The sequence below is a fragment of the Astatotilapia calliptera genome, chromosome 17 (genome assembly GCF_964374335.1).
Source record: "Astatotilapia calliptera chromosome 17, fAstCal68.1, whole genome shotgun sequence".
Classification (NCBI taxonomy): Eukaryota; Metazoa; Chordata; class Actinopteri; order Cichliformes; family Cichlidae; genus Astatotilapia; species Astatotilapia calliptera.
Genome location: NC_137438.1, coordinates 14,483,658 through 14,504,326, shown reverse-complemented (window position 1 = coordinate 14,504,326; position 20,669 = coordinate 14,483,658). Strand labels below are relative to the sequence as shown.

Here is a 20,669-nt window from a genome sequence, read left to right as displayed (position 1 = left end):
TATCATTCTGGACGGTAATTGTTGATGTCACTTTAAACAGATTATGAAGAATGGGGGAGGCTTGGGGGTCTGCATTTAGGGGACACATTGAGTAAGGGTTCTGGCAATTCTCCCCAATAAATTTCGAGTATTGGAGACTTATCTTTTCTGCATTGTGGTTTAATTTATCTAAAAGAAAATAATTTAAAAAAAAAATGTAACCAGGATATGCTGTTGAAATTAAAGGCCTTTCACAATGAAGACCTGGTTATGGTAGCAGCCATACATACACAAAATATTTTAAAATGTAATGTAAATTTCAAGATCTAGATCATGATGTATACGAATGTCCACCACTAAAAAAAAACTGCCTTTAAAAAACATGTAAGTCTCCTTCACTGGGGTCCTTATCATTTTATTTATGCCTATTTGCTAAATTCACCAGTTGTTAGAAACATCATATTAAAAGTTTTGCAAGTTATTTCAAGTCCAAGGTGCAAAGTAAGAAAATAGTGTTTTACCTAGACCTGTCAAAACCCTTGGTGTAACTGTTTAAAGGAGTGTAGCTGATAACTGGAACTGTGACAGAGAAAGGCACACTGAAAGTTTATCCACTATCGTCTTTTTGTTTTCTATGTGTTGTCAGTGATGGCCAACCCACCAAATCATAAGGAATGCAAGGGCACAACTGACACTAGACTCAGTAAAGACAGTGGTATGTATATACACTCTATCAAAATAATTAATCACAGGAAGAAAAATATTATACAGTGAGGTTTCCTGGCATTCTTGATCACTTTTAAATATTAATTGTTAATTTCCCTCATTGGATGTTCTCCCTGCAGAATACAGATACATAAAAGCCTGATTTACCTTTCTGTCCTCTTTTGTGTTTGCCTGGTTTTAGACATGAGCGTAACAAATTGGCACTTCTGTCTAATATCAGGCTGATTTGTTTGGGGAAGTGACCTGCCTGAATGTGCCTGAATGTCTTAATCAATTAACTTATAAACCTCTCAGTTTTGACTGTGGTTACTATTTTGGGGGATTTTTTTGATCATTCTTCGGACTCATGTACATCTCTAGCCACAACACTTGGGCTATAAACTCCAAAAACAGAAATCTACAACTTTCCAAGATAAAATAAACTTTATTAGTCCAAAAGTTGGGAAATTCACATTGTTACAGCAGCAGAAAAAATGTTTTATAGTGCTGTGGTTGTGTGTTAATAACAGCAGGTATTGAGTATTGTACATTGAGATATGTACAGCCTCCAGTGTTTGCATATGCGGTGTGTTTTCACGTGTACATTCACTGCTTAGTTGGTATTTAGACATTTGTCCTTATCCCACTTCCTTCTGGCTCATCCATGGTTATATAACTGCAATTACAGTCATCACAAAAAATGTAGTGGCTGTATTCAATGAGATTCTTTTGTGTTTTTATTTTTGGTATGCAGGGGTTGCTCTAAATATTGGGAGGTGATCTTTCCAGCTCCCCAAAACGACACATGTGCTTTGCAGTTCAATTCAATTCAAGTTTGTTAATGCTCCAGGAACCTGTAACTGTAAATGACACTGAAGTAATGTTACTATTTCAATACAATATGTTGAGCATAGCATTATTCCAGGCAGGCCGCAAAGCTCAGCCACTATTACAGGAGATCAGCTGATTTTGTTTTACACATCCAATTGTCTGTTTCACATAAGGCGTTAGCTGTATGTCCCCAGTTGCTGCAAATCTGCAACTCACCACCCCATCTCTCTTTCTGTGCCTAACCTTTTAAAACCGGAACCAATGAAATAACTGCCAGAAATCTTTAATTTTTTGATAATACAGTGTTTGTTGAACCTTTAGACAATGTAGATATATAAATTTTAATCTACATATATGATTTTAAATTTTTCTGTGTTTGCAATTTAGTCATTACAATGTGTCATGCAATTTATATCATTTTTGAGGGTAAAAAAAGTCACACTGATGATGTAGAAGTCTCAAAAACTCACAACACACATGTATTAAATATGATACACTTGGCTTTAAAGGGCTAAATATTGTATCTGGTGTCACTGTTTACTCTGAGCTGGGCTTTTGCTGCTCCACTCCATGTCTCCAGCATTCCCAGTATGGATGTGGAATCGTGAGGCGGTGTGTACAGTGAACAGACCCATACCAGGAAATGCAAGTTGCTAGAGGTGCAAATATCACTATGATCTTTTGACTGGTGAACAGTCTTTGACCAGCATCAGGCTCGTGGGTGGCCAAGGCTCATTGATCCACATGGGTAATGAAGGCAGGGCCATGTGGTCTGATTCAACAGACGAGCTACTGTAGCTCAAATTGCTTAAAAAATTAATGCTGGTTCTGATAGAAAGCTGTCAGAATATACAGTACTTACCAGTTTGTTACGTGTGGGGCTGCATGGCTGCAGACCAGTAAAGGAGCCCATGGTGACCCTTGTCCACTGCCAAAAGCACCAACAATGGGCCTGACTGTCAGAACTGTTCCACGGAGCAATGGAAGAAAGTGACCTGCGCCACTAGGCCAGCACACACCCTCTCTGCCATCTTTGTGATGGCAGAGAGGGTGTTCTTCTGTTGAAAACCTGGCACTAGGATGCACTATGGCCAGTGGAGGCAGTGTGATGCTTCAGTTCAATTCAATTCAGTTTTTTTAATATAGTGCCAAATATCCACAACAGTTGCTCCAAGGTGCTTTGAGAATTTAAGAGGAAAAGACCCTAAAATAATAAAAGAGAACAGAGAGAACCCCAACAATCATATAGCCCTACAAGGACTTTGGCGACAGTGGGAAGGAAAAACTGTCATGGCTGTGTGCAGGCAGGCAGGGAGGAAGGACCCAGAATGCATGACTCACTGAGGAAAAGTTGAACTCAAAATAAACAGCTTTATTGCGGGTTGCAGACTGAACAGAAGACTAACTATACTGAGGGAAAATAAACTAACAGGCAGGCAAAACAGGTACTGGAACACACAGCAAAACCTGAGGGTGAGCAGACATTAACGACACGACAGAGAGCAAAGGAAAACACAGGGCTTATATACACTGGGGAGTAACCAGGGAATGGGAAACAGGAGGGAGACACAGCTGGGAGAAATTAGACTAACCAGACAGGGGAGAAGTAAAACAGAACACACTGACATCAGACTGGGACTATCAAAATAAAACACAACACAAAACAAATCACAAAGACGCAGACTTGACACTTAGAGGCAGTGGCGGTCCTAGCCTGTTTGGCGCCCTGGGCGAACACTCCCCCCCACCACACACACACATATGAAGAGAGAGAGAGTGTGTACATTGTATGCAAACGGCTACCAAACAGCCATGATAATTCGTCATACAATGAGAACAGGACAAATCTACAATTGACTAATTAATATTAAAATCTGTAACATAATGTATTGTTTGGAGTTTAGTCTGTTACTGTTACTATTTTTACCATTTCTCCTTGGAGCAACTGTAACCCGCATAACTTCCTTAGGGATTAATAAATTATTCTGATTCTGATTGTTTCAGGATGACCTGCCATTATCCAATGACACATCTGCTTACCTGCATCTTTTGCTCGTTTTACATAACCTAATAGACCTACACCTTAGCTCACAGATTCACTTTGTGTAGGGTTTATTTCTGGGATTTCACACAACCCAGGATTCAAATCATGAATACATAATGGGCTTGGATTTACATCATTATGAATGAAATGTGCTCTATTTGGAAGCAGCCGGCCCCCCTCCACGAAAGTGGAGGGGGGGGCAGACTGTGTGTGAGACTTTAAATCATCAAACTGTAAATTATAAATTTTAAATTGATCCCTTTACCCCGAGTCCTAAAGTGTATATTTATTTTCTTACTCTTCTTATATTTATTGTTTGTTTACTTGCACTGCTGTAACTGGAGTCTTGTGTCTCGTCTCTCTGGACTGTATGTAGCGGAGATAACAATAAAGTTTACTTTGACTCCAGCAGCGAGCAGGCGCACCGAGGGCTCTCGCGCTCACTTTTCGCATATAGAATTTCGAAAAAACATCGGTGCAAATTATAAGTCTGCATGATTTTTCTTTTTCTTTTTTCTTTTCTTTTGCAAGTTGGTTATTAGATGCCGCTCTAGCCAGCCAGAGAATCCCCCGTCGCCCCGCCCTCTCCTCCCTGTGCCGCAAGCAGCAGGCGCACCTCGCAAACGGAGGGCGCCCCTACTCCCAGCAAATGGGCGATAGAAAACCGATCGGTGCCTATGACATTCCTACTATGCTCTGGCATGACGTCGGGGCAGCATGAGAATGAGCTATTTTTTTATTTATTTATTTTTAGCCGATGCCCGTGATGTCGCCTCCCACCACGATGCTGCCCCAGGCAACCGCCTGTGTCGCCCGTATCAAAAACCGCTACTGCTGAGAGGCAGTCTGAAAGAATATAACACATGGAACCCAGGGACGACAGAGACTTAAAGAAGAATTAACATCAAACTAAACTCATGACCAGAACCAAACTGAAACATTGATTTATAATACTCATCAAAACAGGATAGCTAAAGAATCAGACATAAATCATAATACAGAAAAACACCAAAACATAAGAAACAGAAAATGCTGTGACAAAAACTTCCTTTTAACAACAAGAAATGACCAGCAGAACCAGGCTCAGGAGGGACGGCCATCTGCTGCGAACCAAGGTTTTCTCCTGAAAAACCTTGTATATACCTTGTGGATGTTACTTTGACATGCACCACCTACCTCAGCATAGCTGTAGACCATTACGGCCTTTCATGGAAACAGTATTCCCTGATGGCTGTGGCCTCTTTCAACAGGATAATGCTCCTACCATAGCATTCATGAGTGATTTGAGGAACAAATTGTTGGATTTATTGACCTGATCTTCAATCCAGTCGATCTCAATCCAACCAAGCATCTGTGGGATGTGCTGGACAAACAAGTCCAATTCATAGAGGCCCCATCTTGCAAATTACAAGGTTTAAAGGATGTGTTGCTAACATCTTGATGCCAGATAACCACAGCTCTCCTTCAGGGTTGTTTTGGCAGAAATCAACTTCAATATTAGGCATTCTGTCATAATATTATGCCTGTTATGAATTATGCCACACAGGAACCAATCAAATGCAAGGTAAATAGCTGTCTCTCTGTCTCATTGTGTTCACAATATTGTAATTTGAAAGTAATGTAATGTACTGGCTCCTAAAACACACCTGCCTACAGCCAGGTTTTTGTAGCCATGAAAATTGGCAATACAGTCTGTGACACTCACAGAGAATCTGGCTGTTTAATGACTCTTAGCTGTGGTGCATTTTGAGGATGTTTTAATGTTATTTAAACTGTTACTTTCTTTTGCGCTTTAAAAAGCCATTGCCTCGGCCTTGTGACTGCATAATTCCCAACAGAATTGTGGGAAAAATGGGACATAATAGGAGCGAGAAACCAGGCCAGTTTTCATACTGTCTTTTCTTCTTTGTCTCCCACTCTCCATCCCTCTCTCTGTAATGCGTGAACCTCTCTCTCTATCTCCAAAATAATGAAGACTAAGTCATGTCTGTGTATATTAATTCCTCCCATAATTCCTTGGGCTAAATATAGAGCCAGAGACTTGAGTGACTTAGTGAGATATTCAGTGGGAATTAGACAGTCCGGTGGTGGATTAACACATGAGATAATTAATCTTGAAGCACAAAAAGAACATTTCATTTTTCTGAAAAGAGGAGTAAGCACCTCCTTGATTAGAGATAGAAAGAGAAGAATAGTTTTGGTTTGAGGTTCTCTCAGTGAGTAGAGGGGGATAAGCCAGTGCATGCCTCTTCTCCCGGCTACAACAGCTGTCAAGCTTGACCAGAACACATCCTGGGGGGCTAGACTGCTCTAACTAAAATCAAAGGAGGCTCACGCTTTTTGCAATCCTGCTTTTTCCTCCCTGTCTCTTTTCCTTCTAATGATACATCTCATCACTGAGAAAGTGTCTCTCGGCACCGCAGCAGTGTTACAGGTGAGTGATCATTAGGATATCCTTGCTTCTCCTTTTCCTTATGCCGGAGCGAACCAATTCCTCTTCTCCCGAGTGAATAGTTTTTCTCAGCACCCACATATTCATAATGCAGCTCTTTTTCGCCAGCCTGCTCCCCTCTTACTTTCTCCATCCCTTCTTTGCTTATTCTCAGTCTCTTGGGTGAAACTTTACACGAATGTTTATTCAAAGTACAGACCGCAGTCTCCACATTGTGTGTATGTTTAGTTTAGAGAGTGACTGTGCCTCTGTGTGCATAAGTGTGTGCTTTTTTAAATTAGGTATGTGCTCTTTAAACGAAGCATCAAACATTACACACATCCAGGCTGACACTGTTCAACATGAAAGCCGCTGAGACTCATTAGGACACTGATTACAGCTTGGGGAGGAGAATTCTGAGCAGCTGCTGAGCTTACAGGCAAACACCCACACACACTCATGCATTCTCATTTTATGTGTGTTCATGGGTAACAATATGTTTGTTTTTAAGTAGGACCAGTTTGGTTATTATTTAAACAAATGTTTGTGAGTTGATCATAGTTTGGTGCTATATAGAGATTGATAGTGCTAATAGATATAGTCAATTGGCTATGTGATCGTGTGAGATTGTGCCCTCTCTAGACTCCCTGCTGGCCACTGCCCACAATTTCCTGAGTTCCCCAGTGTTATCTTTCATGTGATGTTTGGATGCACAGGAAGAATGTGCACAAATTTCTATCAGGAGAGTTTCTATAGATAACTTCACAATGAATTACTGCTTTCAATTCTTGTTTCTTCTGTTGGGTATTGGACAGCAGTATGTCTCCCTTCATTAATCGCAGCTATTGCTCCTTTGCTCCTTTGCCCCTGGCTTTCTGCTTCAGCTGCTACCACAGTTGCACTGTGTGGAAATATTGTAAATCAAATTAATTTGATCGTTAATCACACAGTTAAAATGTTTTCCAGTAATCATCTTGCAAACATTTAGATCCAAGAGTTCAAGAATGAATATTAATGCTGTCTGCTTCCACTGCTTTTCAGATTTCTGTTTTCCTTTGCTCTTATTCAAAGTTTTTAATTTATTTTGTTTCTGTGAATCACTTTGTAACTTTTAGGTGAAACATTATAAACATTCTGTCATGAACTTATAGCTGTCCTTTCCAACTACGCTACTTATGTATTTGTGATTATTGACCACACCATTGAAAATGGTTCCAGATGGTCTTTAGGTGTTTTTGTAGATTGGAAATGTGTGGTTGGCCACAGCCATGTTGATTGATCATATATACTCACAGTTACATATATACAAACACAGTACATATGTAACTACAGTATATGACTATGGCAGTGTACTGACCAGGAGATGAGTACACTGTGGTCATAAAGGGATGGAAATAGTCATCAACAGTACTTGGGTAGTACTCAGTTTGTACTAAGGAGCCCAAAACGTCCCTAGAAAAAATACCCCACATTATTAGGCAGGATGGATCCATGATTTCATGTATTTTATGCAAGGGAAGATGTTTCCAATCTTTTATTGTCCAGTTTTAGTCAACCCATGTATTTTGCTTTTAGGTAATGGAAGGGGAAACCCGGTATGGACTTCTATTGCTGTAGCCCATCTGTGTCAAATGTTGCCTTTCTATCATTTTGAAGAAGTCTGGCTATTCTTTTCTGGCCTGGAGATTTGTGAAATTTGTGTCTCCATTATTAACACCATTATTACAGACTAACTTGTCAGCATTTATTTTAGACATATTCAAGCAGAAATGTTGCCATTAACCATTTTTGAACTACGGGTTGATTCTGTTCAACAGTACAGTCATTGCTCTCTGATGGGAAGAAGCAAAAACACTCCTTCCTCCCACGCATGATCATGTTTGTACTGAGAAACTGTAGGTCTGTTCCTCTATGGGTCACTCTATTTGTGGGAAAGAGGGGGTGGGGGTTATCTAAATGAATGGAGTTGTTGCTGTATGAGGCAAGGAGGTGCTGCAACAACTCTGTGCTTAAATAGGATTTTAACCATTCATAAATGAATAAATGAGGAACTCAATATGCAGAAATCATTTTTGCTATTTTTATATTTGTATTTATGTTTTTATACTGTTGAGCTCATTTATGCAAGCCACAAATAAATCAACATATCTACAATTATACAGGGAGTGCAGAATTATTAGGCAAGTTGTTTTTTTGAGGAATAATTTTATTATTGAACAACAGCCATGTTCTCAATGAACCCAAAAAACTCATTAATATCAAAGCTGAATGTTTTTGGAAGTAGTTTTTAGTTTGTTTTTAGTTTGAGCTATTTTAGGGGGATATCTGTGTGTGCAGGTGACTATTACTGTGCATAATTATTAGGCAACTTAACAACAAACAAATATATACCCATTTCAATTATTTATTTTTACCAGTGAAACCAATATAACATCTCCACATTCACAAATATACATTTCTGACATTCAAAAACAAAACAAAAACAAATCAGCGACCAATATAGCCACCTTTCTTTGCAAGGACACTCAAAAGCCTGCCATCCATGGATTCTGTCAGTGTTTTGATCTGTTCACCATCAACACTGCGTGCAGCAGCAACCACAGCCTCCCAGACACTGTTCAGAGAGGTGTACTGTTTGCCCTCCTTGTAAATCTCACATTTGATGATGGACCACAGGTTCTCAATGGGGTTCAGATCAGGTGAACAAGGTGGCCATGTCATTAGTTTTTCTTCTTTTATACCCTTTCTTGCCAGCCACGCTGTGGAGTACTTGGACGCGTGTGATGGAGCATTGTCCTGCATGGAAATCATGTTTTTCTTGAAGGATGCAGACTTCTTCCTGTACCACTGCTTGAAGAAGGTGTCTTCCAGAAACTGGCAGTAGGACTGGGAGTTGAGCTTGACTCCATCCTCAACCCAAAAAGGCCCCACAAGCTCATCTTTGATGATACCAGCCCAAACCAGTACTCCACCGCCACCTTGCTGGCGTCTGAGTCGGACTGGAGCTCTCTGCCCTTTACCAATCCAGCCACGGGCCCATCCATCTGGCCCATCAAGACTCACTCTCATTTCATCAGTCCATAAAACCTTAGAAAAATCGTTCTTGAGATATTTCTTGGCCCAGTCTTGACGTTTCAGCTTGTGTGTCTTGTTCAGTGGTGGTCGTCTTTCAGCCTTTCTTACCTTGGCCATGTCTCTGAGTATTGCACACCTTGTGCTTTTGGGCACTCCAGTGATGTTGCAGCTCTGAAATATGGCCAAACTGGTGGCAAGTGGCATCTTGGCAGCTGCACGCTTGACTTTTCTCAGTTCATGGGCAGTTATTTTGCGCCTTGGTTTTTCCACACGCTTCTTGCGACCCTGTTGACTATTTTGAATGAAACGCTTGATTGTTCAATGATCACGCTTCAGAAGCTTTGCAATTTTGAGACTGCTGCATCCCTCTGCAAGATATCTCACTATTTTTGACTTTTCTGAGCCTGTCAAGTCCTTCTTTTGACCCATTTTGCCAAAGGAAAGGACGTTGCCTAATAATTATGCACACCTGATATAGGGTGTTGATGTCATTAGACCACACCCCTTCTCATTACAGAGATGCACATCACCTAATATGCTTAATTGGTAGTAGGCTTTCGAGCCTATACAGCTTGGAGTAAGACAACATGCATGAAGAGGATGATGTGGACAAAATACTCATTTGCCTAATAATTCTGCACTCCCTGTACTAGGATGTGACTTAATACAAGTCCAAGTGTAAGAAACGTTGGAGTAGCAAGTGTGGAAGCAAGTTCCTGAGTGTGTTTGATGTCCTTTGTGATTGATAGGACAGTCTGACTTAAAACAAATAAACAAAAAATATAGACCAGAGATGCTGCTGACAGAAGGCTTTAATAGGGAACACGCCCACCGTTGTTCCAGTACTGCGGTGAAATGTAGGTCATATCTGGAGTCTTGTAAGTCAAGATGGCACCAGAATTTCCTGCATATCTCAATAATAATAATAATGATAATAATAATAATAATCAGTTTCATTTCTTAAACTACGGTTTATGATGTCAGAGGTTCGAAGCAGCGTCGGAAACACAACATGCTGATGGTGTACCAGCGCTCATGTCTATACTCCTGATTGTGGAGGAAAACCTTTGCTGCACAGAGTGGGACCTGTTGTTGCCACACTTAGACAATTTCCATGCGTACATGAATAAAGCAAAAACTCATCCATGAAACCGCAACTAATAAATCAGCAGACGTGATAAAACACTGCTTTCCTGGTGTTTAATTTCAAATCAACTGAAAAGAAAGACCAAGACGAGCGTATCAACTGCACTCGATGGAGCTGGCCTCAGGCAGTTCAGAGTGGGAGGTGTTGACAGTTCCGGGTGCCTAGTTGGAGTACTGGAGTATGGTTACACTGGCAGCAATCTAAATATTTACTCTATCTCTCATTCACTGAAACTGAAGCATGATTTAGGTTCAATGTTATGTATCAAATCACAAACATTTTTAATGTGCAGTGCGTTTGCTGTTTACAAAATCTCCCTAAATAGCCACACACATGGAGATAGGAGGATATTTGAGATGCTGTAAATGTTGGCTTTTTCCCACTGAGTTTTAGTTTCTGGTTTCATGGACTGCATTGGCGGGGCATACAATATGTTCACAAGGTGTGTTCAGACTGTATGCAGTCTGAGAGACAGACCTATCAAGTCTCTAGTATAATGAATTTCAGCTGAGCTTGAGTTACTTTATCTAAGTTTTTCTAAACTGATGGGACCGTAAAGGAAAGCGTTCTTTAAAAAAAGAAAGATTGTAGGTGCTTTCCTAAACAATCCAGTGTCATGGAAATGAAACTGAAGTGTTAGGTTTTTGTTTTTGGTTTTTTTTGTTTTTTTCTCTACACCTTGGTAATATATCATCAATGCTGTGATGCATGGTGTTGTGTAAAATAAATGAATTCATGGGAGATTGTGCTTTAGCACTTACCATGAAAGCTTTTCTAAGGAAGAGCATTAGAAGTGATTGAGGTGACTTTGGCAATGAAGCAACTCCCATTCATGTTGAGTCTTGTCTGATGTGTGTGTGTCCTTCTTACTTTAAACTGCAAGTGAAGGTAGTGTTTGTGTGGCTGTGGTCTAACAGCAGGACTTGAAAACCGACTGATTTTAGGCTTTAATGATTCTGCTGTTTCTACTACGTTTTTTGGTGTTTATTGTCTAAGAGATAAATAGAAGCACATTAGAAAACTTAAGGGGCACTATTTACAGTGGAGCTCAAGAAGGAGCAGAAAGAGGTCCCAGGGCCACGTGGTCCACTTTAGATCCAAACTCAGCAGCTCTCTCAGCGGTTGCTCTTGACAACAGCAGAAGGAGGAGCTTGTGCTGGCAGGGCTTTGGTAGAGTAGGAATGCCAAGCTGCCAAGTTCTCCCTGTGGGATGATGCCCCAGGCCCAGTCCTGATACTTGGCTTTGTTCATGCAAGCCCTCTAAGCCTGCTGCGTCACGGTGCATCCATGAGGGCTCACACATGCATACACAAGAGCTCTTTACACGGACACAACCTGACCTGCTGGTTCATGTACAGTTTGAATACTCAGTCATTTGATAGCAAGATAGTGACTTTGTAATGGTTCACAACTGATGCTGTAGGGGAAATAATATTCTTTTCTTGGTTTTCAAACTGCATTTCCCTATGAACTCAAAACAAATATTCTGAACATATTTATGTTCTCTCCTTCAGCACAGATGAAAGGATGTTCGGTGTTTTTTTCTCAAAACATTGCGTTATTTGTGTTAATAATTAATTTTCTGCTTGTGAGTTGCAGATTCAAGATTTTTAAACTATGTCTTTAATGAAGGCCTACCGTACAGTCCACTGTAATGTCTCTTGCTTGGTCTCCAGTACTTGGAATGAAAACGTCCATCACTTAAGCTGTGCTGGCAGACTGAGTCTCTTCTGCACAGCATTCACGATACAAGAGTTCTTCTCTATGATAATAAATCTGAAAATAGAACTGACTGACAAAACTGTGCTGAATATGGATGAGTGAAAACCTGAGTCGGCAATTTAAATCCCACATTAACAACATTTGACGTACTGTAGAGATAATTATTTTCAAATTGAAAAAAAAAATATATATATCAAAATATTTAGAGCGCTATTGCTCTTTGTGTTGCAATGCAGTGAGACTAAAGATATCATGTGGTTCAAGCAGGTTTTGTCCCTACAGCAAGATAAGCGTGTTATGTTCAACATTTTCAAATTGATCCTCAGTGTAAGGTAAGGAAGAAAATTTACTGAATGATACTTTATTTTTTCTAAGAGAAGAAATGGTCTGTTTGATGAAAACGACTCTTCACCAACTGAGAGAATTTATCTGAGAGCTTTGTCTGAGAACGCAGTGACACAGCCATGGGTCTTTTGGGCATTCTTAACAACAATAAAGCTGTAAAAACATACCCCCTTTCTCATTCCCCACATCTTCAGTTCTCATCTTTCTGACTTATATCTTACTCTCAAGAGACATGAGTAGGGAGGAGTCCAGGCAATAGGAACTATGTGAAGCACCCTCGCCTTGCAGTCTCATTTTAAAATGCCGGTTTAATACGACATGTGGCACGACTGCAATAATAATTCCTTCCCCAACTACTGCTGCTCAAATATAAGTGACATTACTTTTTACAAATTCAGAACATGGTGTAATGTTACAAGATTTACCTTTTTAATATTGCACACACACACAAACTGTGATGGGCAAAAGATTTTTATCATCATAAGTAACTAATGAGATTGCAAGACTAGGCTGACCAACCTGTGCAATCCCTGGATTGATTACAAGAAGGCCTATGACTCAATGCCCCACACCTGGATCCTGGAATGCCTAGAACTATACAAGATCAACAGGACCCTAAGAGCCTTAATCAGGAACTCAATGGGGATGTGCCATAAAACACTAGAGGCCAACTTCAAGCCCATAGCACAAATCACCATCAAGTGTGGAATCTACCAAGGAGATGCTCTGACCCCACTGCTGTTCTGCATAGGCCTTAACCGCCTCAGTGATGCGATTCACATTCTTATATACACACCTAATCAACGTCGTTGACAGGTTATGACAGCGTTCTTATGTGCCGGCACCGGTGTTTTAGCTAGCAAAGTGGGGTGGCTGATGTGGAGTGAAGCCACATTAATGACAACGTGTACAACCATTGGAGATGTGAGCAGGACAGTTGATGAAAAAAGTTTCAGTTTCAGTTTCAATTTTATTTCTATAGCACATTTAAAAGACCCAGGTACATCAAAGTGCTTCACAGACAAGGCGCATTTGTGGGGTTACAGCAGTAAAGGAGCAGGAAAATACAGTTATCAGCAAAAGAAAATACAGTTTTAAGATGGTGACGTGGAAACAAGCATGGACCGGGGAAAAGTTAAAAACTAAGTTGTTAGGAAGGCAAGCTTAAACAGGTGGGTTTTAAAACGTGATTTAAAGGATTGGATGGATTCCGACGCACGGACATCAATCGGCAAGCTGTTCCAGAGTTTTGGTGCGGTAAAAGCAAAAGCACGATCCCCCTACTCTTCCGTCAAGACATTGGTTGCATTAAGAGCCCCTGGTTAGAGGATCTGAGTGCTCTCGTGGGGATGTATAGGTCAAGGAGGTCGATTAAGTAGCTGGGTGCCTGGTTATTTAAAATTGTAAAAGTGTATAAAAGGATTTTAAAAAACATACGGGGAGCCAATGAAGGTTGGCGAGGGTGGGTGTGATATGGTCATGTCTTCTGGTGCCGCTTAAAAGGCGTGCTGCGGCATTCTGGACTAGTTGCAGGTGTTGGATGAGGGAAAGTTGGAGGCCTAAATAAAGAGAGTGTGGACTTTATACCAGTTTTTAATAGGCCACGTAAAACTGGAGTTATGATAAAAAAAATATATGCAATGCTTGGTTTTTTTCCTATCATTGTTTATATTTACTGTGGGAAGAAACAGTAAAAACAGCGTTTTATAAGGAAAACGCCCAAAAGCACTCTCCGCCTGTGAGCAAAAACAGCCCCCCTCCCAACTCCCCCAGCCTTTCCTATTGGTGGAAAAATGTACCATGTGGACCAATCAAAAAATGATATGGCAACATGGCATTTAGTTGTTTAGGAAAGAGGGAAGTTTTAGGAGTGACGGCGGTGTTTTGAGATGTGAGAGATTTGCGATGTTTAGCGCAAATCTTGTGTAGTTAGTGTGTAGTGTAGTCAATAGTTTTGTTGTGTGTGTCAGAACAATGAGGCGACTGCTGAATGTTACAGGTGTTACAGGAGTGATACATCTCCTGTTGTCAGGCCTGCAGGTATCAGGCTGTTGTTCTTCTTTATCTCATAGTGGACAGAAATTTTTTTTTGGAGTGGCACAAATAATTTGTGTGGCATCAGATGATGCAGAGCAGCTGAATGTTCTGTAAATAGTTTGAAATGTTTATTTAAAAAACCGCCTTGGCTGCATTTTTAGGTAAATAGCTGAAAAAAACGTTGTTGTTTGCAAAACTCACTTACTTTATTGAAGAAGTGACTATATAATTAATTACCCAACATTGGTCATTATATACTGTATTTTGCAGACAAAGAGTTACAGGACTCTCTGCCAGACCACAGACTCATAATACAAGTCAGAACTCTATAAAAGAAAAAAGAAAAAAAACAAGAAAGTTGTGTTTTCAAAATTGCAGTTCAAGTTATTTTTTACTTCCAATAGTGTTAACATACTACACAGGTCCTGAACAAGATTTGTTTTTAATTTTCATTGTAAGTGTGCTAAAGCAGTTAATTAAAAGTAGTCTAACATAAATGTAAATGCTGTAATTTGCTTATTTTAATAAACCATGTAACTTGGATAGATTCGATGCTGGCGTGACCACAGTGCACACGTCTGCTGTTGCTCACAGTGGTTCAAGAGACCGCTCAGGGAGTTTGTGTTTTCGCTCAGACACATGAAAAATTAGAGGGAACATTGGTTACAAGTACCATGGGATCCCACAGGCAAATGGGAACAATGAAGAGGCAGGTAGGAAAGGTGCAACCACCAAGTACCAGGCAAGTCCTGAGGAGTCAGCTGAATGGCAAGAACAAGATCTGGGCTATAAACACTTTGGCCCTGCCCATTATCAGGTACCCTGCTGGGGTAATAGGCTGGCCAAAGGAGGAGATAGAAGCTGCTGACATCAAGACAAGAAAGCTCCTGACCATGCATGGAGGGTTTCACCCCAAGTCCAGCTCTCTGAGGCTGCATGCTAAGTGGAAGGAAGGAGGCCGGGGACTGGTGGCCGTCAGCACCACGGTCCAGGATGAGGTAGCGAACATCCATGAATAAATCAGGAAGATGGCCCTAACGGACTCAGTGAATACCTCAGGCAGCAGAAACCCAAGAAAGAGGAGCTAGAAGAGGCACCATCATGGATGGACAGGCCCCTGCATGGTATGTACGACCGGCAGATAGAGGAGGTGGCTGATATCCAGAAATCCTATCAGTGGATGGACAGCTGGACTGAAAGACAGCACAGAGGCACTCATCATGGCAGCACAGGAACAAGCTCTGAGCACAAGATCCATAGAGGCTGGGGTCTATCACACCAGGCAAGACGCCAGGTGCAGGCTGTGTAAAGATGCTCCTGAGACCATCCAGCACATAACAGCAGGGTGAAAGATGCTAGCAGGCAAGGCATACATGGAACACCATAACCAAGTGGCCGGCATAGTGTACTGAAACATCTGTGCCAAGTATGGCCTGGAAATCCTGAGGTCAAAATGGGAGAATGACCGAGCTAAGATCCTGTGGGACTTCCAGATACAGACGGACAAAATGGTGGTGGCTAACCAACTGGACATAGTGGTGGTAGACAAACAGACGAGGACGGCTGTAGCGATAGATCTAGCGGTTCCGAATGACAGCAACATCAGGAAGAAAGAACACAAGGAACTTGAGAAATACCAGGGGCTGAGCGAAGAGCTGGAGAAGATGTGGAGGGTGAAGGTAACAGTGGTCCCCGTGGTAATCGGAGCACTAGGTGCGGTGACTCCCAAGCTAGGCGAGTGGCTCCAGCAGATCCCAGGAACAACATCGGAGATCTCTGTCCAGAAGAGCGCAGTCCTGGGAACAGCTAAGATACTGCGCAGGACCCTCAAGCTCCCAGGCCTCTGGTAGAGGACCCGAGCTTGAAGGATTGACTGCCCGGGAAGGGAATTTTTTGTTTTGTTTTGCTAAATTTGCAAGAAATTCTTCCAAGAAATTTGCAAGAATCTCAATTTGTGTGTAGAACTTTGAGATGAAAAATTAATTTAATCCACATTGAAATAGGGCTCAGGTTACATGGACGCTGAACAAGTGAACTACTGTGAATACTTTCTGGATTCACTGTAATCCTTCATACATGCATTATCTGACAAGCCGTCTTCAATTCAAATTACCATTCAATCCAGGGATAAATTCATCAGAGGATAGAGGATATGAGGAGGCACAAATTAGTGAAATGGGGAACACCTTACTATCACTTGTCTTGTTTCCTTTCAACAAACAAAAAATCACAGCCATAAACTCTATATTTCCTTTATTCTTGGCATACACATTAGAAATGTGCAGTGAAGTGAAATCACTTTAGTTCCTCGACTTACAGTGCATTGTGCACATGCAATACTGCCTTTGTAAAAACATAATGGTTGTAAAACATAATGGTCAGAGGGTCAGAGGGCCCGGTGGCGCCAGTGTTCGGCAGCCTCGCCTCTGTCAGTGCGCCCCAGGGTGGCTGTGGCTACAATGTAGCTTGCCATCACCAGTGTGTGTGTGAATGGGTGGATGACTGGTTGTGTAAAGCGCTTTGGGGTCCTTAGGGACTAGTAAAGCGCTATACAAATACAGGCCATAATGGACCTTAACACTAAAACAAGTCCAGATATCGAGGATTTATTTTAAAGTAAAAACCTAAACCCTTGACTCCTGCATCCTGCATGGTATCCTTTGGGTCTTTTACTTTGTGTGGGGTCTTTTGCTGCTATGGATTAGGTCCATTTGTCAGTTTTTTTCTGTTCTCATGCTAATTCTCTCTACCAGTGGACAGTGCCTCGAGGCATGAGGTCAGTGGCTTTTTTCATGTCGGTGAAAATGATGTCTTAGGGTGTGGTCTTTACAGTTAGCAGATCTCAGTTTTATTCAGAGGTTTTAGAAAGGTCTTTCTACCACTCATCAAAGCAATGTTCTATTGAAAGCAATCATATAAAACTATGCTAAGTGTCTGTCTATAACTACTAATGAGATGTAATGTAGACATGCTGTTTCATACTTTTCCACACTTGTGATTTTCAGATCCCAAGGTGAGGTGACATCCCATCACGTTTAGTGCTGGATCTTTTTTTGTAGAGGAAACTCCTAAGAAGTAAAAAAAATGTCTGGTGCAAAGATCAATTCACTGACCCTCACCCTACTCTTCCTTATGCCCTCGGTAAGTGTTATTTCTTTACTCATGTCTTATAAATGGGTTTATGAAAACGTGTGCAGCAAGGATAACTGTTCATGTCAAAGTGCTTCTGAAACATTCTGTTTGCAGCAGGTGGAGATTCACTTCAGCAGTGTTTGCATATTAGATTGATTTTCACACACTTGTACACTAATTTACTTAGAATAACCATATGGAGTATCTGCATCAATAATTCATTGATCAGCATGTGACAGGAATAATGGATAAAGATGTATCCTCATCATTTATTCATGGATTGTTCAGCATTATTCCAGCCTGTTAACTGTGTGAGGAAAGAATGGCCTCTCCTGTCAAGGGACACAGAAGACAGTAGTTAATATTTACAAATCGTCACTATGTATGTAATCACTCATACCCACATACACACAAAATGAATGGTGTTTGAATTCAAAGGTGTTTGAAGGAAGGGAAATAAATGGAGAGCTTACAGTCTTTAGTCGTGCTAGTAGTCCGTGCTGCAGGGAGAATGGACTGCTATACCTGTTATGTGTCTGTGAGCGAAGGAGGGAGAAAAAGGAGAGTGGAAAAGTACAAGCTGTCACGGGGCAGAAACGGGAGCTGGAAGCATGTAAATATAATAATAACCACTGCAGCCAAAAACAGTGCCTGACGAGCCCAGCTGTAAGAAAGCTTTTAAGACTCAACTGTACACTGTGTTCGTGTTTTCCTCTGAAACAATAAGTTCCGTTGGAGCCTTTCAACGCCTCTCTCTGTCTCTCACTAGCAAAGTTGACCCAGACAACAAAGTAAAGCTAGTTTTTGGCTACGAGCCCGACACAGAACCTGACGTATTAGCCAGAGGTCCCTTTACGGTTTTACACCTTTACGGTTACGGAGCGGAATAGTTTTCTATACGAGATCACTGAAAAAAGTGCAGCCTCACCTAATGTCCACCCTGTTACTCATTTTATATTAAGATTTAAAAATCTAGTTGGCATTGCTATGACGAATAACCTTCAGTAAAAGCAATAAATCACACAGCAATAGTACATTCATGTAGTTGTAAAAAGCATGGTAATATATTAAGTAATCCAAAGTATTCAGAATACATTACTCTCATTGACAACACGTTACAAAATACATTTTGGGGCATGTATTCTGTAATCTGTACTGGAATACATTTTAAAAGTAACCTTCCCAGCACTGGGTATATGTGAGCACTTGGCAACAGTGGGAAGGAAAAACACACTTTTAACAGGACCGGGGTCATGGAGGGCCAGTCATTTGCCAGAACTAGTTGGTGGTGAGGGGAGGATGATGGGACAAAACACAGACTCAACAGGCCTTGTATCCTGTATCATGATAAAGCTACTACCTTGTGTGGATATCCAAAATAATTTACAATTGTTACAAAATTACCAAGTATGTGTTTAAAGTTATTTGAAGTTCTTTCAAACTAAACTTTGCAACTTTGTAAACATAAACCAGTGTTATGTTATTGGTACTGTTAGAATTATATAATAATGTACTGGCCAATGTTGTTTTGCTAACATATATATGCTTTTAAATAATATATATTTCAATTTGTCTGTTAAAACTATCATAACTGTAATAACTCTCTTGCCAGATATACCAACTTTATTTATGGTCCCCTTTCCTTTAATTCTAAATCATACATTTGCAATCTTCAGTAACCGTTGTCTTATGACTTGATTGTTTTGCTAGTGTGTATGTTTTGTAATGATAGCTACTGCTAAGCTCAGTTTAATATCAGTCTGTTTCAAATATTTTATTAAGAAACATGTACAATGCAAGTGAAAACTTTTAGATTGAATATAGTGCTTCAGTTGTATAAGTCAGTCAGTGAACGATGCTGCATATACCCACACAAACCAGTGCTAACCAAAAACGAGGAAATTTATTTAGCATCTTGTTCTGTATAACAGAAGACAGAGCAATGGTTGCCAAGTCTGTTCAAAACCCTTCATCTGGCACTAAGGACATATGGAATACAAATACAGGATTTAAAGGTTGACATGTCCTTTTTCCGCCAGAGAAGAATACAGACAGCGCCTAGCATTAACACAATACAAATCCATTCCCAACTCACAATTCATTCACAATCCTTCCTGAGACAATTCATGTTTAATTGTCTCTGTTCTTAATGCATCATTAATAAATTATTATCATTATTAACATCATTAATAATATTACATGCCTTTTTAAAATGCAGTCTCTCAAACACAGGTTTAAATTATAAGCTAGCTCTTGTTTCAGAATTATTAAGATGAGTCTTTAGAAAGTGTCTGACCTTCAAAGAAATCTCTCCTTGTCAACGTGTTTTTCTGCTGGAGCTGGTAAAAGAATGGAGACACTCCCTGGATGACAACCCCAATTCCCAAAAAGTTGCAATTCCGTGTAAAGTGAAAATAAAAACTGAATAAAATGAATTTGCAAAACTTATAAACCCATATTTTATTCACAATAGCACACAGAAAACGTATGAAAAATGTCTAAACTGAGAAAATGTGAGGGAGGTATTTAGGTGTGTTTAATAAATAAATAATATTTAATAATTATTTAATAAAGAATAAAAATCTCTTTGGTTAATTTAAAATAAATAAAATAAGTAATCTGTAAAATAGGGATTTAAAACAAATCCCTATTTATCCCTTCCCCCCCCCCAATTATTTAGTTTTTTGATGGGAAAAACCTGTAAACTAGTTCAACTTCATTCTGAGCTGTTGTAAGATTCACATAACAATCTACTGAAATAAGAATAAAAACCCACGATCAAGTTTAGTCAGACAAGCAACATACTAATATTTGATGCTGATCTGATGCAGTGTGACCAAGGGCAGACAGATATGATATAACCACAGGAGGTTACAGAGCAGAGACATAAACAGAGGAAGCCGAATACACTGTATGTCTTTGCCTCTCAAGCCACTTATCATTTTAATACCTCTGCTTCCTATGACTTAGTCTCATATGCACTTAGAGAGCAGTCCCAAAGTCTAAAATCTAAAATCTAAAAGCAGAATGTGGAACTCGTCAGGGTGGATGTTTTTCTACACCTCAGAGTTTAATAAAATTCACAGCCCACATTTCAATCACGTCCCTACTGCAAGCCAATGCAGTCAGTTTAATGTCTACATGAATGAAAATAAAAACATCATATTTTAGTTAGATGCTAAATCTAAAACACAGAGAATCAACAATTGTTATCCAATTGT

The 20,669-nt window shown here is 40.3% G+C and overlaps 1 protein-coding gene across 4 annotated transcripts in view; it reads left to right on the top strand.

Moving 5' to 3' along the window:
- The window catches only part of adcyap1r1b (adenylate cyclase activating polypeptide 1b (pituitary) receptor type I), a 42,151-nt gene that overhangs the window by 2,067 nt on the left and 19,415 nt on the right, over positions 1-20,669 (top strand). For 2 of the 4 annotated variants that reach the window (XM_026147030.2, XM_026147032.2), the window contains exon 2: positions 17,322-17,457. In XM_026147030.2, coding sequence (XP_026002815.1) covers positions 17,401-17,457 — 57 coding nt within the window. In that variant the 5' untranslated portion in view covers positions 17,322-17,400. Of the gene's footprint in view, positions 1-625; positions 695-5,793; positions 5,994-17,321; positions 17,458-20,669 lie in introns of those variants that run through there. The other 2 variants (XM_026147031.2, XM_080291635.1) reach the window with 2 other exon arrangements.